This window comes from Lithobates pipiens, unplaced genomic scaffold (assembly GCF_037356315.1).
Source record: "Lithobates pipiens isolate NorthernLeopardFrog02 unplaced genomic scaffold, aLitPip1_a1.2 Scaffold_3, whole genome shotgun sequence".
Classification (NCBI taxonomy): Eukaryota; Metazoa; Chordata; class Amphibia; order Anura; family Ranidae; genus Lithobates; species Lithobates pipiens.
In genome coordinates this window covers 92,496,610-92,521,092 of record NW_027507790.1, presented here as the reverse complement: position 1 = coordinate 92,521,092, position 24,483 = coordinate 92,496,610, and the positions used below count along the sequence as shown (strand labels likewise).

Sequence of the window (24,483 nt, the reverse complement as noted above, 5' to 3'; positions counted from 1 at the left end):
AGAGATGGCCTGGATATACTGTTAAAAAACATGTGTTCCCTTTGGCCTTAACATGGATACTGACATCGACACCTTCACCTTAATAATGTCTAGATGGAAGGGTTAAATGTGGGTTGATTTGGGTTTTGGGATCTGTAGTTATAAAATGTAAATATCATAACGCCATCCCTTCCAAACCACATTTACTGTGATCAAGTAATTTCATTTGTAAACAAATATCTTATATTTCCACTGGAGGGTGCTATATGGTATCTTTGGCAGTGACACCTGTAGTGAAAAGTTTCTAGTTCTTGTTATGGGATCATTCATAGAAAAGTATTATTATATATACTTGTTCAATGTTTTTTGGTTTCATTAGCAGATTTTTAGGACATTTTTTGCCATTGCTGAAGGATTGCAGGCTGGTACTTGTGCCAGGCACAGTTTTGGGCTTAAATGGTAATATTATGTCAGTGAATTTGCCGTTGGCTTGGGCAATTTCATCTGTAAGTAGATATTTTACATGTCCTGATAACTCTGATGGTGACACCTCTAGTGGAAAGTCCCCAGTCCCTGTTGTGGGAAGATTTTAATACATAATTCATTTATAATTTTTGGACTTTATTGATATGTTTTTTATAATAAATTTCTATGTCAAACGGTTATGGACCGATAAATATGCCGGGCGCAGCTTTTGGGCCAAATTAATAATATTTGCTGTTATGTGAACCCGTTTTGAGTCCCGGCTGCTGGTTCTTAAAGCGGTTGTATAGTCTTTTTTATAAGTTTAACCTACAGGTAGGCCTATAATAAGGCTTACGTGTAGGTAAAAAATATATCTCCTAAACCTGTATGGTTCAGGAGATATTCCCCTCGCAATTTGCCGCTGACTGCAGCAGCACATGCGCACAGGGGATTCTCAGCTGAAAGTCCGGCAGACGCCGGACCCTGCCAGAAAGAAATCATGCGCAGGAGTGACAATATCACGGCTCCGGCCACTCACAGCGCCGGAACTGCGATACCCGGAAGACACGCCGAGGGAACATGTCAGCTCCCTCGGCGTGGATCGGGTGAGATGTCGGGGCCTCGTTCTAAGGTAAGTATTTCATAATGAGCTAGTATGTGGTGAATACTAGCTCATTTTGACTTTTCCCTTGCAGGTCAGAAAAAAAATACGTCAGCGGGATTACTCCCGCTTTAAGCGATATTTAGGTTAGGTTGTACTATTAGCGAAGCAATTTTTTTTAAATAATTAATGTTTTTGTCACAGGTTAATTTAAAATATCAATAAATATTTTTTGATGCAGGTGAGGATATGTTTAATCTTAATTTGGATTTATGCTGAGACCGGGCTTTTTCCATTGGAGCCGCAGTTCAGGCAGGCCGGAAATCAGAACGAGCCATGGTTACTGTTATTGTATTAAAAGTGGTGGTCCAGGACAACGTCATTTGTGACAAAACGCATAGAGCGAAGCGATGCGCTGATGTCACCACAACTCTCATGTCCCGACGGACAGGTGTTTTTGGTTGTGTACAGCTGACACACCAAACAATAGGCGCTATTCAAAATTTAACCTATGAGTGCTATGTTTTTAACCCAATACACCCAGATGATTGTTTTACACTATGTGGAGCCTTCTTGGTCTCTTTTTGGTGCCATATCTCATCATTCACCTACCGAGGGATATCGGAAGTGTGGAGCAGCCGGGAGACAAGGAGAAAGGCCCAGGCTGGGTGATAAGTCACAGGCGGTATCCGATCCCCTATAATAAAGGGTCCACAGGAGCTGGTAAGTGGTTTCTTCAGCTGGTGGTGGATTTACAGCACAGGTAACAAATTAGGGTATATAGAATCTATAATAATTAATAAATCCCCCCCCCCCCCAAAAAAAAACAACACAGACAGCCTCTGAGGCTATCACAAAACTAACAACACTAGTATCAGTATCAAGTTCAACACTAACACAATAGCAGATTAATAGCAGATGAAATGAAAAATCTAAGTTGAACTATAGCTTGCTTCACTATCTCTTCTGCTGCTGTGCTTACTGCTTAATAATTCAGGTTCTATTAATAAACAAATGGACCAGCTAAGATTGACTGTCTGAAATGATTCAGTGTGTCTCTCTCTGCTAGCAATCGTAAGTGAAAGAAAGTTGGCTGTACGTGTGTTGTACTTAAGTTCTAGTTATTTTACTGCTCCTCCTCTTTGGTTACAATCAGCCAATAGCCTTCATCATCATCATCTTTTTACTTCCCCCACCCATTCCAGCAGCGACCACTAACAGCTCTTTTACTAGTGTCTCTATAATGTCTAATCTTTTCTCTCTATGTCGAATAATCTTGGACTAATAGAGTTAGGTTAGGCACATTCGACTGCAGGTTCGATAGACACAGATCGCTATTGTCACTGTCATGTCAAATCTTCTAGCTATCTATATCGAACTGTTGTCAAAACGATATGAAAATATAATGGATGTGGATGGTCAGGTATGTTCTCCATGGCCATCAACATATACAAAAATATGTCAAATATATGCCAATCAGTGCACACAAATGGGCACTGACTGGCAACATTATGCAGCAGATCAGATAAGTGATGCCAGCAATGCCACCCATCAGTGTCATCAGTGCCACCCATCAGTTTCCATCAGTGCCACCTCTCAGTGCCCATCCATGCCCATCAGTGCCCACCTATCAGTGATCATCAGTGCCCATCCATGCCACCCATAAGTACCCATCAGTGGCGCCTATGAGTGCCCATCAGTGCCGTCTATGAATGGCCATCAGTGCCGCATACCAGTGTCACCTATCAGTGCCCATCAGTGCCACCTCATTGATACCAAATTGGTGCCCATCGCTGCTGCCTTATCAGTGCCAGTCAGTGCAGCTATATCAGTGCCCATAATTGAAGGAGAAAACATACTTGTTTACAATTTTTTTTTAACAGAAACAAAGAAAAACGTTTTTTTTTCAAAATGATCACTCTTTTTTTTATTTGTTGCGCAAAAAATTGCATAGGTGATCAAATACCACCAAAATAAAGCTCTATTTGTGGGAACAAAATGATAAAAAAAAATGTTTGGGTACAGTTTAGCATTGTCATTCAAATTGCAACAGTGTTGAAAGCTGAAAATAGGCTTGGGCAGGAAGGTGTATAAGAACCTGGTATTGAATTTTTTAAAGATCCACCCCACTATATCACATGTCTTTGTAGTTTCTTTCTAGAGAACTGCAGCAATACCTGTATAGTGAAAGTTAAAGTTCACAGATCAACTCCCCACAACTAATGTTCTGGGTTTTGCTGCTAGTTGGAAATTTATGTGTGATGGCTAAATCCACAGCGGCAGAATTTATTCTGGCAAAGGTTTTATCACTTGCTGCTGGCAACTTTTCATTTTCAAATGGTGCATTTAAACTTCTTTCTAGAGAACTGCAGCAATACCTGTATAGTGAAAGTTAAAGTTCACAGATCAACTCCCCACAACTAATGTTCTGGGTTTTGCTGCTAGTTGGAAATTTATGTGTGATGGCTAAATCCACAGCGGCAGAATTTATTCTGGCAAAGGTTTTATCACTTGCTGCTGGCAACTTTTCATTTTCAAATGGTGCATTTAAACACAGACAGATTAACAGTTCATTAAATTTCCTATTTGTCACTAGAATTAATATTTAGATAGTTGAAAAGAAAAAGGATCTACAAGGGAATTAAACTGACGATTTAAAAGCAAAGCAACATAGAAAACTGACAACATGTCACACAAATGTTTTGTTATTAGTTTGAGAATAAAAGATTATGGGTAAACAGACATACTATTCACTATTGTGAATAAAAAAGTTCTCTGCTTTCTTAAGGAACTTTTTTTATGCAGCTTAGTGCTTTTAAGTCAACTCCCTTCTCCCCTTATAGTTATAATTGATCTTTCCATGGGGAATCTGCTGAGTACTTGTCTTGCAGATATATAGCCACTCACCACAATTTCTTAAATAAATGACAGCCAAAGAACATTTTTTTCCTCATTCCTCAGCAGTTCATCAGTTATTATCCTAATCCATCTAGTCAGCTTCAGAATCAGTAGTCTTTAACTTGATTTTTGTCAGTGGAATATCATGACAGTGGCGGGTCACATAAAAGAGATAATGAATTTTCTGTTTTTCATATTCTTACCATTTGTTATTTTTGCATAGGGACCATTTAGGCTCATTATAGCCAGATGCCAGATGAGTGTCAGAAATACCCATCACAGGGTGAGAAAATGTTTACACCCCCTATTCAGCTACTACTTATTCGCGATAGAGAGATAGATAGATAGATAGATAGATAGATAGATAGATAGATAGATAGATAGATAGATAGATAGATAGATAGAATAAATGAGCTCCCAGAGCATTTTTGTGCAGTGGCAAAGTCCACCCCAGCCTTAAATCATTCAGGTTAGAATACTGACATCTCTATTCACCCAAATACATCTACTATTTAGTTCATGTTGCCTGATTTTTGCAGCATGCCGGAGCTATGAAAGAAGTGAATTAGGTGCAGGACATACATGACAGAGTGAAAGGGAAACCAGATAGCAGGGGTCAATTACAGTAGTTTGAAATTGAGAGATGGTGGCGGAAGAGACGGTGGCGGGAAAGAAGGCAGTGGGAGAAGATGGTTCAGAGCTATTTTTTAATAAAGGACTTGTCAAAAACTGTCTCTTGTTTTTTTTTACATTTCATTGCTTTTTGAGGTGAATGGGTAGGGGTCCGATTTACCCGATACCCATTCACATATTGGGACCGCCTTGTTAAAGGGGGTGTTCCAAATTCCAATAAGCCCCCCACCCGCAGACCCCGACAACTACCAGCCAGGTTTGTCGGGAACGGGCCCTTGTCCCCATCAACATGGGGGCAAGGTGCTTTAGGGGGGCAGAGCGCCCCAAAGCACCCATCCCCTCCTTGTTGAGGGCATGTGGCCTGGTATGATTGAGGGGGGTGCTTGCTTGTCCCCTCCCTTTCCTGACCTGCTGGGCTGCATGCTCAGATAAGGGTTTGGTATGGATTACACCTGAAGTGCCTGGTCACGCTGGTCACGCTGTTTTTTTCACAATTTTTTGGTGCCAGCAATCTTTATTTTACAAACAGCTGTCAGTGGGAAACCCCGCTGACAGCTGATGACTCATCCGCTTCCCGCCCCCCTGCTTAGCAACCAGCTATATACAGTGTTAAAATAAAAAAACAAAAAAATGCAAAACAAATAAAAAATTGCATCACAAATGCAACACTTGCATGTCTGCTGCAATTCTATTGAAGTCTATTACCGGCCAAACGCATAGATGTGAACTTGTACCATAGGAAACCATGTTAAATGGACTGTAGTGCATTTCTGCTAACTGCAAAATGCACTAAAAAATGCATAGGTGTGAACCTAGGGTCAAGGTTTAAATCAGATTGAAGATGGAGGCTGTAACAGTTAATGTATTATAAACACAGCATATGCTACTTATCCCAAGAAGTATATTTCATATATGTAGCAAGTGGAAGTAAAAGACACTCAAACCAGAATCTAGTTTATGAATTAGCCTTTTAACTATATAGAAATATTCAACAGTGGTCCTGTGCCAAATAGGCATCAAATGATGAATGAACTGATTTTCTACCTTATGCATAAGTGTCGGCCATCTGCTTTACCAAGACCCATATCAATGTGCACAGGGGAGTAGGTCTTGATATCCTGATATCAAGTAAGTCTTATTCACATTTGCCTTGTGTGTAGGTTTGCTTTTTTCTCGGAAAATACCTTTGTGTCCATGTTTTTTTTCAAGAGCAGCAGCCAACAGTTGCAGTAAAAGATGCACTCTCATGGTGACTCAAAAATCATATTCTCAGCAAAATCTTGCTGTCAACGTTTTTTTTATTTTATTATTTTTTATTAAAGGAAGACGTGTTTACAGATACACATGACCATGTATTAGAAGATGTCATGTCCATACCTTGCATACTGTTCAGCAGGGGGTGACAACAAAAATATATTAAAAATGTGTGTGCTCTAGCCTAGGGTATTTTAGTTATAACTAGCTTTGCCCTTGAACAACAAATTATAAGTAAATACATTCTGAGATTTCAGTCTCTGACATAAAGCTAAATAATAAATGCATACTGTGTTCCTGAGAGTCAGATTCATTTTTGTATGTTGCTGGTATTAAAAAAGGATTGTGCCTAGGATACAATCATACCAATCAGGTTAAAGTTAATTCCTAAATATTATATGATGAGCGAATTAGAATGACTTTATTAACCGTAGCAGCTGAGACTCAGCTGTTTATTGCAAAATGTCATCACCACTTGTAAAGCAGCGGTGTCTGTGCCACGATCATATAATAAGCTTATATAAATTGTGCTCCAAATGTAACCCTTATTTTTTTTTCTGTGCGTACAACAGATGTGTATTTATTCAAAGTTTTGTGTACGGAATAAAAATAATCCATAAGGCATCTGCTAAACTTTTTTCCAAGTTTTTGCAAGTTTTTTTTTTTTTTTTTTTTTCAGGATGCTCTGGATTCTTTACAGTTTAGTTCTAATTTCAGGAAACAAAAAGCATCTAAAACATATCTGATCATTTCCCACCTTGGTTGTTTGACCACACGTCATTAATTCTGTGCCATCATAAATGTGATCAGAAGAAATTAGCCATGCTAATGCGTAGAACAGCTGTACAGTTATACATACATTTATGTCAGGAATTTCAACCGCGCTCACAATTACAAAAATCTAAAAAAATATATCTAAAACCTATAACAGAATAATATGTATACACTATAACTAGTCAAAAATTATAATACAAAAACCCAACTAAGTGAATAATAAAAATATACTCTATAACTCATACAATAATCAAGTGTACAAAAAAATATATATATAGAGTGCTCAAAAATTATATATAAGCAACAGTTCCTCATAAAGACATAGTCATGAGCATACAGTGGTAAAGTGCACAGTCTGGGGCCGATGATGCCACATATGCCGAAACGTACGTAGGGTGGTCTTGACGTGCTTGACGCAAATCACGTGACATTTGGGCGTTCACTTTGCCGGCCGGCTTTTCATAACGCTGATTTGACCTTTATGTTTATGAGTATGTTTTTTATTATGGAATAAAAGATTTTGGTTTACGGTTTTATGCTATGGGAGTCTTTGCTTGCCTTTTATGAATGATCCAACCACGTGAAAACGAGGTGATGTCCCTGTGTGATGACCCCTAAGATTTCTGATATCAAATGCCTTTCTGATTCTGGGATTTGGTAAGCGCGCATTTTTACCATTTATCAGCACGGTGTTGGTGAAGGAAATTCTCTCTCTTGCACCCGCATAGGATTTCTTGAGAAGAAACACTTATGATTATTGGACTGTTATGCCCACGATTACATCTTGATGAAGAACTGTTTTCTTATATATAATTTTTGAGCACTCTATTCATAATATTTCTGATTGTTCACAAAAATTCTGTGCACTTTACCACTGTATGCTCATGACTACGTCTTTATGAGGAACTGTTGCTTATATATAATTTTTGAGCACTTTATATATATATTTTTTTGTACACTTGATTATTGTATGAGTTATAGAGTATATTTTTATTATTCACTTAGTTGGGTTTTTGTATTATAATTTTTGACTAGTTATAGTGTATACATATTATTCTGTTATAGGTTTTAGATATATTTTTTTAGATTTTTGTAATTGTGAGCGCGGTTGAAATTCCTGACTTATATGCTTTATAGGTGTGTATCACATTGTATCAATCGCAGCCTTTAGATATTTAGACTGATTGTTGAGAGATTTCTTTAGCGCAGTATTTTTTTCCCAAATTTTTATACATACATTTATACATTCACTCAATGAAAGACTATCAAAGGTAACTGACCACTTAGTCCACACTTCCATTTAAACATAGTAAAAGCCAAACTTTTTCAGAGCACAGAGCTACCATAAGGTTACTTAAAGTGTAACTAAAGTAATGTTTTTTTTTTTGTTTTGTTTTTGGAATAGAGTGGAGAGGAATTAGAACCCCCATCAGTTTGATTACTGTCTAGGCCCCCTCATTATGGAAATTCAACCACTCTATTTATCATGTTTACTGCCATTTTCAAAAGTGAAAGGAAAAGGAATAAAGGTGAAACCTTACAATTATTATTATTATTCACGATTTATATAGCGCCAACAGTTTACGCAGCGCTTTACAATGTATACACAATTACAAAAAAAAACCTGACAGGGGTTATAGTCAGTGTTAATTTCATCGGCTAAAACATTTTTGTTGACTAAATTGACCACTTAAGGATGGAAGATTTCCCCCCTAAATGACCAGGACATTTTTTGAGATATGGCACTGTGTCGCTCTGACAATCATGCGATGTTGTACTCAAACAAAATTGACGTCCCTTTTTTCACACAAATAGAGCTTTCTTTTGGTGGTATTTGATCACCTCTGCGGTTTTTATTTATTTCACTATAAACAAAAAAAGGCCAACAACTTTGAATAGAAAAACAATATTTTTTACTTTTTGCTATAATAAATATCCAGAAAAAAAAATCTTCATCAGTTTAGGTCAATATGTATTCTGTAATTTTTAATAATAAGCGTATATTTATTGGTTTGTGCAAAAGTTATAGCGCCTATAGATTTATGGCATGTTTATTATAATTTTTTTTTTTTTACTAGTAATGGCAGTGATCAGCAATTTTTAGCAGGACTTCGACATTGCAGCGGATAGATCGGCCACTTTTGCCACTTTTGGGACCAGTGACATTTATACAGTGATCAGTGCTATAAAAATGTACCAATTACTGTATAAATGACACTGGCAGGGAAGGGCTTAACACTAGGGGTGATCAAGGGGTTAAATATGATCCCTGGGAAGTGTTTCTAACTGTAGGGGGGGGGGACTACATGGAGGAGAAGTGAGAGATCGCTGTGCCTAGTCACAAGGAACAACAGATCTCTCTTGATTTCCCTGTCAGAACAGGGATTGTTTATTTACATTTACAGATCCCCATTCTGGCTTTCTGTAGGGTGGCCGGTGGACATCGCACCTGCTCCCCCTGCCATGCAGCGGGCGCACCTGCTATGGCTTTTAAAGGAGCCGACATATACCTACGGCGATTTGCGGGAACAAGCCAACCTGCCGCTGTATAATGACAGTGGCTGGTCGGCAAGTGGTTAATACCATTTTAGTCTACTAAAATATGACTAAAACAATAGTGATGACTACACTACCACTAAAACTAAATTGAAATCTAATATCAAAATGAACACTGGCAGCTCGTTTTGCACAGAGTGACCTCAAACATCCTATTCTATTCTAGGGTCCCCCAGCGGCTCTCGCAGCTCCTCCCCACATCAGATAATCCCCTAGGAGAAGCGCTCTCCCAAGGGGGTTACCGTGCAGGCATGCTCCCGAGTCCAGCATTTGTGTCCACAAACACAAATGCCAGACTTGGTCCCACCCCTGGTGCCCACGTCATTGGATTTGATTGACAGCAGCAGGAGCCAATGGCTGCGCTACTATTAATCTATCCAATCCAGAACCCCATGGAGAGTGGGACAGCGTGTCCCAGAAGAGATGAAGGAGCCTAGATAAGTAAAATAGGGGGGGGGGTTGGGGGCCGGCGATGGCTAGGTGTTTTTTTTCACCTAAGGTGAAAAACGCGAGGGTTTACAACCCCTTTAATACCATAAATAATATCATATTAGATTTTTCACTCCAGCAGTATATAATGGTTTTGAAAATTGTACAGAAATGCTTAAATAATGCATTACAATTTAACTACACCCATTTGATTTTAAACAACTAAAATATACTGGAGATTTTAGTTGACTAAAAGTAGGACATTTTAGTCTACTAAAATGTACTGGAGATTTAGTTGACTAAATATGACTAAAACAATTGCAGAAGACTAAAATGGGACTAAAACTAAAATGCCACTATAGTTAAAAGACTAAGTATAAAACGAAATCGAAATTTGTTGCCAAAATTAACACTGGTTATAGTCCTCCCCTTACTATGAAAAAAATGTCTTTAGTTACACTTTAAGTAAATAATACAAGAGTTGGATGATGTATACTTGAAAAACATTGATATAAGGCAAAAAAAAAAAAATTCTTATTGCTGTAAATAAAATAAAATAAATAAAACAAAACATATGTGCTAGGTAATGATGAAATGTCAGTCAATTTCTCAACAATGGTAGTCCGTAGTGTTTTAAATTCCCCACAAATGTCTTGTTTATTTGGATATCAAGCATTAAGTTTTGTGTATTTGAAATTCCAGATCTGTTCAACTGCAATTGAAGTAGTTTGACTTCCCCGATTGTTTTATTTATTTATTTTTTCATGTGCACAATAGTTTGCTCTGCCATATTGATCCAGATAGTCTGTAATGAGGGCTAGACATAGTGAATGTGTAATTGAAAAAAGCTACTTTGCTCAGTATTTTAAGATATTCTGTCAGGGTAGAAAAGGAGGAGAATGGGGTACTAATGCAGTGATAAAATGCAGACACATAGAGCACATGCCACAGCAGTCTCTATGTAGAAACATAAAAAAGTTACATAGCTACATAGTAGGTGAGGTTGAAAAAAGTCCATCAAGTACAACTTATGTGTGTGATTATATGTTCGTATTACATTGTATATCCCTGTATGTTGTGGTAGTTCAGGTGTTTATCTAATAGTTTTTTTAAACTATTGATGCTTCCCGCTGAAACCAACTGTAGAAAAGAATTCCATATCCTTGCAGCTCTTACAGTAAAGAACTTTCTACACAGTTTAAGGTTAAACCTCTTTTCTTCTAATTTTAATGAGTGGCTATGTGTCTTATTAAACTCCATTTCCATGCCATGTAGTTGCCCACCCAATTAATTTGTTCAGATCTACTTGCAAGGTTTCCAGATCCTGCAGAGACGTTATTGCCCTGTTTAACCTAGTATCATCTGCAAATACAGAGATTGAACTTTTTACCCCATCCTCCAGGTCGTTGAACAAATTAAATAGGACTGGTCCCAGGACAGAACCCTGGGGGACCCCACTTTCCACCCCTGACCATTCCGAGTACTCCCCATTTATTACCACTCTCTGAACTCACCCTTGTAGCCAGTTTTAAATTCATGTACTCACCCTATGTTCCATGCCAATGGACCTTACTTTGTACACTAAATGTTTATGGGGAACTGTATGAAATGCTTTTGCACAATCCAGATACACCACATCTACTGGCCTCTCTAGCTAGATGGCAGCTCGCCACCTCATAGAAGGTTATTGATTGATTGGTTTGGTAAGAATGATTCTTCATGAATCCTCCCTTTTATATTGTAATGAGCAGGGCCCTCTGATCCCTCCTGGATTGATTTGTATTGTAAGTGTACTGTCTGCCCTCATGTTGTAAAGCACTGCACAAACTGTTGGCGCTATATAAATCCTGTATAATAATAATAATAATAAATCCATGCTGATTACTGGTAATGATACTGTTTTCGTTACTAAAATCTTCTATATAGTCCCTTATTTTCCCCTCCAACAGTTTTCATATTATTAATGTTAGGCTGGCTGGTCTGTAAATGCCAGGGATGTATGTTGGCCCTTTTGTAAATATTGGTGCTATATTGGCTTTTCTCCAAACAGCTGGTACCATTCCAGTCAGTAGATTGTCATTAAAAATTAGGAACAATGATCTGGCAATTACTTGACTGAGTTCCCCAAGGACCCTCGGTTGCAAGCCATCTGGTCCCAGTGACTTATTAATGTTAATTTTGTTCAAGTTTATTTCTAATTCTGTCCTCTGTTAGCCATGAGGGTGCTTCCTGTTACATGTCATGAGGATAAACACTTTAGTTATGGTTACTGAAGCCCCCGATTCCTTTGTGAAGACTGAGGAGAAGAATAAATTCAATACCTTCGCCATCTCACCATCCTTTGTAACCAGATTCCCTTCCTTGTTCTTTATGGGGCCAATATGGTCTGTCCTCCCTCATTTACTGTTTATATACTTAAAGAATTTCTTGGGATTTTTCTTGCTCTCCTCCGCTATATGTCTTTCATGTTCTATCTTAATTGCACCCCTACATTTCTTGTTGCATTCTTTGTAAAGTTTGAATGCTAATGATCCCTCAGCCTTCTATTTTTTGAAGGCCTTCTCCTTTGCTTTTATATGCATTTTTACATTGAAATTAAACCACCCAGGGCTTGTAGTCACTCTTTTAAATCTATTTTCCAATGGGATGCACTGGCTAATGCCCTTATTTAATATGCTCTTAAAGCAAACCCATCTCTCCTCTGTGTTCTTTGTTCCTAGCATTTTATCCCAGTTATCTTTTAGCAAGTTTAGGGAAGTCGGCTCTTTTGAAATTCAGTGTCTTTGTATTTCCCTTATGTTTCCTATTTGTGCGATTTATACTGATGCTAATTGACCTGTGATCACTGTTTCCTAAATTGCCCCGTATTTCCACATCCACGATCAGGTCTGTATTGTTGATAATCAGTAGATCTAGTAACACTTTGTTTCTAGTTGGTGTGTCTACCATCTGACCCATGAAATTTTCCTGTAAGACATTTAGGAACTCGCGAGCCTTAGACAAATGTGCGGTTCCCTTCGCTGAGTCTATGTCTGGATAATTAAAATCCCTCATTATGCTAACACTTCCCATCCTTGCCGATAATCCAAATTGTGAAAGGAGATCTGTCTCCCTCTCCTCCCTCAGGTTAGGGGGCCTATAGCATACTCCCAGTATTACTTTCCCCTTAGTTTCATCCCTTTGGAGCTCTACCCATAAGGATTCCACCTCCGCCCTAGGTCCCTTAGTGAGGTCATCTCTCACATTCACTTGTACATTATTCTTGATATACAGGCATACCCCTCCCCCTTTTACCCTCTCTATCCTTGCGATAAAGGGAATACCCTTGAATTGTTGCCAGCCAATCATGAGCGCAGTTGAACCAATTCTCTGAAATTCCCACAAAATATAAATCCTCCTCCTACAATAGTATCTCTAGATCTCCCATATTGTCCACCAGGCTCCTGGCAATGATGAACGTGCCACATAGACCGGTCCCATACTGTCTTCTTATTGGGTGTTCCAATTTTACAAATAGGACTTGTTACTATATTTACCTCAGATTTATGTGCTTCAGTCAACCTGTCACTAATGTCCCCAATACTACCCTCTGGAATATGTTCCGCGCTGACTATCTCCACCTCTGGATCCTCCCCCCCCGTTGCCTAATTTAACAGCCCCTCTAACTTTTTGGCCACCTTCACTTCCAGCAGAACAAAGACCAAATGGTCCATAAAGTCTGCTCTTTTTTTTATATATACATGTTTTGTATTTTTAGTAGGCCACAACCTGCTAATACAAATCTTACATATGAAGCATTGTGATTACCCCTGCTATTTGCTAAGAAAACACTAGAAAGGAAGTATTACTCCATTTGCCGGTAATCCTATTTTATGAGAGCAAAAAATAGGCTCCTACTACCTGCAGCTGTTCTGTTTTAAAAATTAACTGGGCAGATATACAGTATAATACATATATTATTTATAGTCACTGTAAACCGTTAAGTATATTTGGAAACAATGTGTTACCTTTTCCCTTCCAATGAGCCTGTGATGCAAATCCAATGTGTCCACCATATTTCCTATTAAATTCTGCCATTAGTGCCTTGTATGGATTACGGATGAGAAGAACTGCAGCATCAAAGGCTTCAATTTCTTTCCGTCCACTTTCATGAGTCTTAATGCAGACAGTACGGCCATTACGCCAGTGGTCTCTTTCACCTTTAAAACCTGCATAGTACATAAAACAAAAGCAACCAGTTGACATGTAGATATTTACTCTTCTAATAAAAAGTTGTATACTGTTCTCACAAACAATTTAGTTCTTCATTATTAACCAGTCATAATTAAAGTGGAAGTCCACTCGAACACTAAAATCTCTAAATCTACAGGCATCCATGATCTAAGACCAACCTATCCAGCCCCGTAAAGAAGAAATTGCTATACATACCTTTTTTAAGTCGCTCCAGTCTGGTTTTTCAATGATGGAAGCTCTGCAGAGGAGACAACCAACAAGGGCGGGGAAATGAATGGGAAGTGCCAATACCCATAGAGTTAATATTGGGCTTGCATTTTAGGCTGCCTCCTCTGGACTGACCTATACAGCGAAGCCGCAGCTGACAACCTAGCGTGGGACCGGAGTGGTTTAAAAAAAGGTATGTATAGCGATTTCTTCTTTACAGGGCTAGATAGGTTAGTCTTAGATTGCGGATGCCTGTAGATTTAGAGATTTTAGAGCTAAGGTGGACTTCCACTTTAACTCAATGAGCAATAATGGAAAATTGCTGGTTGCTGTAGTTGGACCTTCATCAGTTGTAGTACAATCTGACAACATCAGTAAAGGACAACGGGTTAAATAAGAATGACTGATTAGTAGATTGTGCAGTGCCAAAGAGTGTTCATGTTTGTAGTAGTACATATAACAGATTTGTTTTCATGTACATATTTAAAATAGTGAGTATTAATGTAAACAATACAGTTAATTAGAGGACTTCATCACAGATTTACTTCATGCTCTTTAGAACTTTCTCCTCCAGACCTGGGGTTTTCTGGGAGGTTGGAGCTTTGTCACCTGAATTATTGGATATATTTACTAATCTAGGCATTTTGTAGCAATTTCTAGAAAACCAGGTATAACAACACCCCCCAATATGAATAATTTTGTACATACAGTATCTCATAAAAGTGAGAACACCCATCACATTTTTGTAAATGTTTTATTATACATTTTAATGTGGCAACACTGTAGCTGCTGACTTCTAACAGCTTGTAACCGCTTGTAACAGCTGGTTCCCTACTGCACATGTGTGAAGTGCGCTGTGATCTGTGAATAGGCTGGCTGCAGGGAAAGGAGGAGGGGGAGGAACTTCCGACTGAGATTATTGCAGCAAACTCAGCCAGCAGTGCCAAAACCAGGTACCCGCTCCCCCCAAAAGGTGTCAAATGTGTCAGTGGAGGGGGGGGGGGAACAAATGGAGCTTCCCTTTTTTCAGTGGAGCTCAATCCCCCCCCTTATAAATGACTGTATTTTTTTTACTATTTCCATTTTCAATAAAATAAAAATAAAATGTATTTGACCCCCTATTAACCCTTAGTAAACCCTTATCAGTCCTAATGAATTCATTCTCCCTCTTCTCCCTTTGGCCATTAGTTGTCTGCTTAAATTTTTTATTTAAAATTCTTACTATTGATATTGTTTTCATTTAACTTTGTTTTGTTTTTGTCACATAACAAGAACATAAGTAAAACTGGGAAAAAAACCTTACTGTACTTTGTCCCTCAAAAATTTTGGTGTAACTTAAAAATTGGACAAATCATATAGTAAAATGTATACTATGCACAGTAAAACTACGTTTAAAAAAAAAAAACTACAGTGGGTAAAAAAGAAAAAAAAATCATATTTCCGTTTTGTATATCTTTTTGTTTTTAGATTTTATAAACAAACATAAAATATTTTTTGCAAAACAAGGCCAACCCCCCCCCCCCCCAAAAAAAAAAACTGAAAATTGCATTACTTTGTTACTTTAAGTGATGACAAAGTTATCACCAAATAAACAAATGAACAGACCCATATTGAAAAAAATTTAAATTGCTCTGGTCCATAATGGGTATACAGGTAAGAGAGCTGAAGTGGTTAAGCAAACGAGTCTAGCCAGGGGAAACATAAGATGTAAGTAGCTGTATTACATCAATTATGGATGTGTAATTTGTTTTTCTGAGTAATGCCAGGCAGCAGACAAGCGTAGTGGCTAATCTAATAGTTGCCTAGATACTTTGTTGCCTAGTCAAATGAGCAAAAAAAGCTGAAACACACATCGAATGCTTCTTGACATTTGAAAACTACATGAAAATCTTTCAAATCATAAACTCATTGTGGGATGGAGGAAGACGGATAGGGCTCCAAATGAATAGTGATAATCAAGGCTAAAGATTCTAGGAAAGATTGCAGGTAAATATCCTTGAGTACGACTTGTTCTGCATACTCTTCTGATTACAGGGGAATAATATCAGTACAGCTCTGCATGACCCAGGTTGTCTTTCTTTAAACAAGTTCAGTGAAAGAGTTCACAGTATTAACAGCTATTTTGGAAGGTGCCCTTTGCAAAAGTAAAATTACACCTGATATTGGCAAATGGGAACCAGAAAGACGTTGACTGATTACAGAGGGCCTAAGAAAAAAAAGTCAATTTCAGAAGTTCATAAGAAAAATCAGTAAGGCAGATTAGGCCTTCTTTTGACAATATTGTGGGACAGTGGATTACACAGACCCTTCAAAAATCTAAATAAAAGGTAATACTACAGAGGAGAGTGCCAAAATATGTCTCAAGAGGGTAGGAAAAGCAAGGAACGGTGTTAAAGCACAGTTTTAAGAGACAGGCCTGAGCACACAGTAAAGACACTCAAAGGCTTGCTAGTATGTGAAGAATAGGCAACAGTCTCTCATGAATAGAAATTAGGTTCGAATGCTTGCCAACCATGGTTTTGCTGTGGCGATAAACTCATGTACAATTATGCTATCTCCGAACTTTTAAAAAATCATGGTGCACTGCATGTCCTTTAAAAAATTGTCATCAGACTTAGGCACAAACGTGCGGATAATTATTTTGATCAGTTCAGTGACGTTTAACGATTCAGTCTGGATTTAGGTGCTGAAAGCGGTACAATTATTTTGCATGGAAATTTGGCGTTTTATATTGTAGTCTTGTAATTCTTAGGAATAACTTAGGAATAACTCTCTTAAATCTGTTCAAACCAGAGTCTAGCAGACATCCCGGGTATAATAAAGTTTATAATATAATAAAGAATAATAAAAATTATTCAATAATGTAATCAAATCCTAAAACACTGAAAAAGGGACACTTTTTGGTTGCTATGGACAATCTCCAAATCCCAGGCAGAAAAAACAGTATTTATAATATAAAAGTGCATGTACGGCATTGCACAGGCCACTAGAGACAAAGGGGGGGGGGGTGTATTTTTTAATACAGTACTGTAATCTGTAAGATTACAGTGCTGTGTGTGTTTTGTGTGTTTTTACTTTTTTGAATTTGCCACCGATCTCCGCTCCCATGTGCTGTAATGCCGCAGGGAATGGAGCTCGGCGGCATTCGGCACTGTGAATCGAGCGGAGGACAGCTCGCTCACACAGCGCGGAGGACATCTCTGGATCCAGGGGACAAGGTAAGTAACTCTCACTGTGTCCTCCCCTGCATCCAGCGATGCGATCCCGAGTCTGGCTTGGGGTTACTGCTCCTGTCAGTAAAATCCCAACCCGAGCCAGACTCGGGAAAGGGAAAAATGTATGAAGTTTACATTAGATTTTCATCCATTACCACTTGAGTCCTTAATCACTTGAGTCCTGGAGCCATTTTTTCCTGCAAAAATTGACCATTTACATCTGTTTTTGTTCGATAAGTTTTTTTAACAGAAGATAAATAGGGCTTTCATCCATTCCAAAAAAATGGATGTTGATGGAAGCAGATATAAACGGAGGTAAATGGATAATTTTTTCCATAGAGATGCATTGATGTCCATTTTTCATATGCTAACGGATGGATAAAAACTGACATACAGTCTGCATGTGTGAAAGGGGTCTTAGCAGGGCGAAAAATGGGGAGAATCAAATAAGTCAGCCTCCTCATTACAAAAAGTTAGCCATGCCATCTGTGTGCATAAATTGTTGGGAGAGCTGACAATCTGTTCAGTGTATAGGAAGATATTAGGGTGATCTGTGTTAAACTGTGCTATTCTGTACTGTGAATTGCAGTGGTTGGGCTACATTGTCTTGTGTGTCTTTTGCCCCCATATCCCCCATGTAAGGACTATTTATTCTCTATGAGCAACAAATGGTTTACTATTTGCTGACCCTGTCAGTTTTTTTTTCACTTTTATGATTTATTGAGGTCTTTAATTTAATATTTATTTGTGCTCGATTTGAGGGCAGCAGTTCCTTCTTGCTACTATCTTGACCCCTGACACAGCACGTTGGGCAGAGCTGGGGACATTACTTCCAGTTTGGACACACAAACTGCAAGTGTGGTCAGAGACTTGTTAGTTTACAGTATTAACACTACCTACTTATGTTTTATTATTGTGAGTGCATATTTTTTTACAAATAAATGGCTGGATATGTTACAAGGTGTTGCACAATGACAGTATCCCTATTTTGTGTTTGAGCAAAATTTGCAATTGGGGGCAGCAAGGTTCAGTCCCATTAACGTGAAGTGGGCACTAATGGCCAGGCAGTGAATAAAGCACAATCAAGTACAATCACGCATTTTTGAACTACAATTATTGTAGGTCAAGGATCAAGGTGAGCAAGCATTGCACTTAGTGGTGGAATTTTTATGGTGATGGGTTGGAGTGTTGGCACTGAAGCACAACATTACATATACTGTTGTCACTGAAGATTTAGGCACTATATTTTATGGAGTGATCACACTAATACTGTGGACTTCAAGGTTTTGGTTTCATGATATAAATGAGCACAAAATAAAATTGTCTGATCATAGGTGTTTATTTATTCAATTAATTTATGGCTGAAAAAATGCACCATATATTTGTTTGATTGATTTGTATATATATATATATATATATATATATATATATATATGAAAAATCATAAGCCGCGCTAAATGGATACCAAAGCAAATACAACCAACTATTTGTGCAATAATATAAAAATAAATATTGAAATAGATATTAGTAAATACAACCAACTGCTAGTGCAAAATATGCAAGTAAATATTGAAATAGATATTATATAGGGTATAGCAACCCTATATGTGTAAATACATATACGTGATACAAAACATATAAGTATTAAAATTTCTGATCCCAAAAACCCACAAATGCTGATGGGCACGTATAATAAGAGTCAGTGACATACACCTATGATAAAAATAAACATATAAAGTATAAACACCCAGTGTATGAACAATGAGTCCGTATAAAGAACAAGAAGGGGTTAACGTGAGACAAAAAAAAAAAAAAAAAGGCCTCTGGGTAGGAACCACACTATTCCTGGAAATCCAAATATGGGAGCAGTTATGTTCAATCCACCACCAACACACGATAAGATTTACTGCTTACCGGATATGAATGACCCCCCACTACAGAGGGTCACACGGGGCTTTATAGGGATGGACGTCACTTCCAACCACAAGGTAAAAGGGGTTCCTCGGTGACTTCCTGGCTTCGCTCTTTTAGGAGCTCTTGGGAAGAAAACTCACTCCCGGACACTCAACTCAGTAGTCCAAACAGACTCAAAGCCAGGGGCATCAAAACCATAGGGAAAAGATAAAGCTCAAAATAGTGTAAAACCCTTTTTATTTTGGGATAAAAATATAAAAATACACTTACAAGTGTGTAAAAGAAAAAAGCGCCTTAAGTCCGTGGCGCCGGCCGGACACACACGGACAGACTCGTTCTCCTGGAACCCGTCACAAAACCGAGGTGAATGTAGCGCACCGCTCAGCCCTACGCGTTTCGCAACAAAATTGCGTCATCCAGGGGCACCAATATATATATTTTTTTTTTTTACATTTTGGATATAGGAGGGTGCATGTAATTTATATATATTTAATATGTATAGCCAATATTTTATTTATGCAATGCACATTTTACTGGCATGGTACTTATTTAAAGGAGCAGTGCACCACTAAAATGATATTTTATTTTAATGGTCAAATAGTGTGGGACACTTTAGGGTGGTAGCAGCAGTTCTACAGACACATATTCTTTGCAGGTCATCTGGGAGTGGCAGTGCAAGAGTACAATTGTTTAATTATTACAATACTAAATGGACTGAAGGGAAAATCTTTTGGTAGCTTCACACACTTACTGTATGTTTTTCAATTGTATATGTAACTGCTTTCCTACACTTATTCTTTAAAGAAAGCTGAAAATAAAGTGATTTTCTTGTAAATTCATGAGCTTTGTAAACTTTGTATGCTATATGAACTCTGCCAGCTATTACACTAAACTGCAAAATGGGAAAAACTATATTGGCCAAAATATAGATGACCTCACACAAACAAGGAAAGGTTTATAGAACACTTTAAATCTTCATTTGTAGGTTCCAACAATTTAGGCAATAGAGGTTTTGATCTTATCTAAACCATTGGGCAAGGGCAAAGTGAGGCCACCTCAAGAACTTCCATACATTTACACATAAACCCACCTTTATTATACAAGGATCCATCAAAGTAATAACTACCAGTATAGAAGCCAGTAGCTAGTTCAATGAGATGCCGTGCCCAAGTATTCCCTGCGCCAGGAAAACTTGCCAAGGCTATAAGCTGTTTAGCACGAGTGGACAAAAATCTTCGGTCCATACATCGATTATCTGGAAAACATGGTAAAAAATAAATAGTATCTTTCAGTTTCACAACTTTAGCAGGAAGTCCATGTAAGTAAAAAATTTAACAGTTACACAACCAAAAATAAATGTTACGTAAGATGAACAGATTTTTTCAGATAAAAAGTTCAGCTTGGATTTGCATTACCAAGAACTGGTAACACAGGCACACAATTTAACTGTTCCCAGTCATTTTAGATGTATTGCTTAACATTCCCCACATTAGTATGAAATGCTATAGTAAATGGCATTATGCTCCATTATATTTTTTCTTAATGCGACTCTGTAGCCTCAATCAGAAGCTTTCTACACATGCATGAAAATGTCTGCAGTGGCATGCTGTCACTAGCATGTCACAAAGTACTCTGTTTTGCAAATGGGCTGTTTACAGTTTCATTAACAGTTTTTAATATTTACGTATTTATACATTTATACAGTAAATACTGTATATGTAGACACCTGAAGGTATAGTTATGTGTTGCCATTTTTTTTGCTACAAGGCTTCCCTTTTAAACAAACATTGGCTTTCATTTCAGGGGTAGATTTTAATTTTTTTGGACCTTTTATTTCATTTTGGGGTTCTCAAAATGCAAAATTCACGTGTTACTGACCATTTATTCTTGAACCTTGCCTTTTGTTGACAGCATGCTGCTGCATAACTTGAAAGAACTAAACATAGTAACTGTATGCACCTAAGCCACCTAAAAATATATCAATCACCTCAAACTGGCCTGTGGCAGGGCAATTTTTCATCAGCAAGAACAGGGACAGCTTCAATGAAACTACTGGACAATTTCTTTCTTCCTTTTTAAAAAACATTTTTTTGCCAGTGCAAAGGCAGTTACAATACACACTGACATAGAGCAAATAATACGTAATCCTTTTACAATACAAAAAAGAGAAACACGTTGTACAACTGGTGATTGAGCCACCAGGTAGCAGATACACTGCATTACCAAAAGTATTGGGGCACCTGCCTTTACGCACATTCAGGCCAGTCAACTCTTCCTGCAAGCTTTAACCAGTACTCAGCCAGACACTGATAGACTGCTATATACTGCTGATGAGAAAATGTATTTAGAAGTTTATATTTGCTAAACTAATTGCATTTCCATGTTCTGTGTACTGTGGTAGACAAGATATGGTGAATGCAGGGTCCTGGGTTTAGTAACACTTTAAGTTGTGTTTGCAGGGCCAAGTTGGTAAAAATAAGCTTTTGTATCAGAAATATGATTTCAGTGCCTTAATGAAATGGAATAAACACAAAATAAAATATGAAGATAGTTTTCTTAACCTTAAAAAAAAATACCCTAATTTTATTTGTATGAACTCCTTTATTCTCTTTCCTGAGTTTATTTTTACCCTTTATACGATAAAATAGTGTAACATTTGTGTTAGATTCTGTAATGCTAGGAAAAAAACTTGTGGTGGTGGGGCCTGTGTAGTGCAGTGCAAGCAGTGTAACTGCAATCACATATGTGATATGTTCAAATGTATTCAAAGTGCACAAAGGAATTCACAAATGGTGATTGTATTTACATTTCCTGCAAGGGACTCATCTACTTGACTATCTAAGGACTGTAATGGTAGTTGATGTCAGCCATAAATTTCACTCTTGGTGAGTAATAGTCCTCATTATGTGATTGCTGGGTCATAAATTTGCCTAGGTGCTTCCTGTAGTTATAGCTCTTCTTACAGGTGCTACACCTAATGACCATTGTCAGCACAGTCTTCACAAAATTAGACTTGCAATATTCATTCTTCCCTATGTGCATTTTAGCTGAAATAAAAGCACTTATGGGGATGCATAGCATCTCTTAATATGTGGCTATATATATTTATCAGGTTGGTGACCTGAACGCAATGAATCACCACTCTGATATGAATTCTGGGAACCTGCATTCTCTCTCTCTTCGGAGCACATGAGATTCCTCCACAGTTCAGGCTCCTTACACCAAGCCTAAAATATTTAATGTTCATTCTACATATTACTGCCCTTCATCTAAATTTATACTTTAAATTTAAAATGTGTGAATAGCCACTTTATTTTATTGGTTTTGGGTGAAATGGGGAAGATTTTTCTTGGTTGTCTGTATCACCACTGAGTAGATTTACCCTCTTTATTGGACCTAGTATTCGTGGTCACTTCCAATGAAAACTTTCTAAGAGGGGAACCCCCTTGCTTCCAGAGAGATTTCCTTTACAGCCCCAATGTGTCTTCTGGACAGGAATTAAAATCAACCCAGCAGACCGAAAAAATATATTGGTAAATATTTTAGCTCTTTTCTAATTTATGTAATAAAAGCTCATGGCTTTGCCTACACTTAATATAATAAATGCACTCTTTTGAAGTCAATGACCTAATGCTGCACTGCCACCCTCAAAAGATTTCCATTGCTGCAATATAGATTTATTCCTTTAGATGCAGAATCTACCTAGCCAATCCATGTGCCAGGGAGGATGAGAGAAAATTGTCCTACAGAACAATGTCGATCCCTTGTCACATCTTGGTGTAGGCTCCAGATGTCTATTTGGAATTTTGCAGACATACACAGGCTGTGCCCAAGCTATGCAGTTAAAAGATTATCAAAAGTATCAGTAGCATTAAGTATCACTGATCCCAGTGCTCAAACGGATAAATGGAGTTAATGCACTATAGCAGCTATTATGTTAATAAAACAAATGATAAGAATGCAAAGATAAAAATAATCACCCCAGCATTAACAGCACCAACAAAATAACTAGGAGTATTTAGTGCAATGCATGACATTTATAGGACAATCAAATCCCACACACAAACATCAATCAATATGTGACAAAGTCCAAAAAAGTTCTTAAGATAAATGTGGTGCTCCGTGACCCCTCAGAATCATAGGGAAGCCTCAAAACCTGAATACCATCACCAAAAGACACCTCGTGCACAAGTAATCCCCATTGATAATGCACTCACCACAAAGGAGCAATACAATTGCCTTGCATCTCCAAACACTATTAGATGGACTCCTATCCTGGAATCAAATCCTTCATGGAACAGCACCAGTGAAAAAGACCTGATGTCTCCTTATAGTGCCGGATGAGCTCCTGTCCTTGATTTATAATGGTTGTTTCTTAGGATGGCTCATAAAATGCACCATGCAAAAAAATAAAGGGGGAACTTGCATAGCATAATACTGGTATGTTATCTGGGAACACACCCACAAACGATATAAAATATGCTTACAAGAGAATCAAATAAAATCAGCAGTACGAACATTGGGCAGGGGAAAATACTGCAAAAAAACAAAAATATGTCTTCAGACATTACAACTACCAACAAGGGAAGGGAAATGGCGGTACCACATCCTCTAAGTTTTTTTCTGGCTGCACAATTGCAACACCTATGGGGTAGTGAAGAACTAGGGGGAGGGAGTTTAATGATAATGGCAGCGTCCCATAGGACCCTGGTTGAGGTATTAGAGGAAAATTATTTTGCCTGTAGAAACGTTAAAATTAGTTATTAAGGTTTGGAAAGCTCTGAAGTTGTTAAATGGTCAAGGATGATTGACAGAATTTTCCCCATTGTGGAACAACAGTAATCTCCAGGAAATGGTCATAATGGGAAAGGTCCAAGAGTGGGAAATTAAAGGGATAGATAAAGTGATCCATCTATATAAGGGTAGTACTTTAAAAACTTTCGCTGCCCTAAGAGCAGAATTTGAAATTCCCAATCAGTGATTTTATAAATATTTGCAAATTCGGCATGCCCTGAATGCACAGTTTGGTAATCAGGGACCACAATGGAACAAATCCCCAGTTCTTCAAAAGTTATTTAAGGCCAAGAAGAGGGGATTTGTTTCCGAAATATATCCACATATCTGTAAAGGAGTGTTAACAGGGGCGGAAAGTCTTAAAAGTAGGGGAAAATGGGAGGTTGATGTAGAAGAGATTACAGAAGAGCTGTGGAGTAAGGTATTAGAGAGAGGGCATATGGCATTGGTTTCACCAACGCAGAAAATTTCAGCCCTAATGCTGTTACATAGAGTATACTACACCCCCAAGAGACTGTTTCAGTTTGGATG

General features: G+C 38.0%; 1 protein-coding gene across 2 annotated transcripts in view; it reads right to left on the bottom strand.

The window, feature by feature from the left end:
* WSCD2 (WSC domain containing 2) overlaps positions 1-24,483 on the bottom strand; it is a 478,077-nt gene that overhangs the window by 46,411 nt on the left and 407,183 nt on the right. For both annotated transcript variants that reach the window (XM_077462039.1, XM_077462040.1), the window contains 2 exons: positions 20,249-20,413; positions 13,597-13,797 (listed from right to left, as the gene is read on the bottom strand). In XM_077462039.1, the coding sequence (XP_077318165.1) occupies positions 13,597-13,797; positions 20,249-20,413 (366 nt within the window). The remainder of the gene's footprint in view (positions 1-13,596; positions 13,798-20,248; positions 20,414-24,483) is intronic.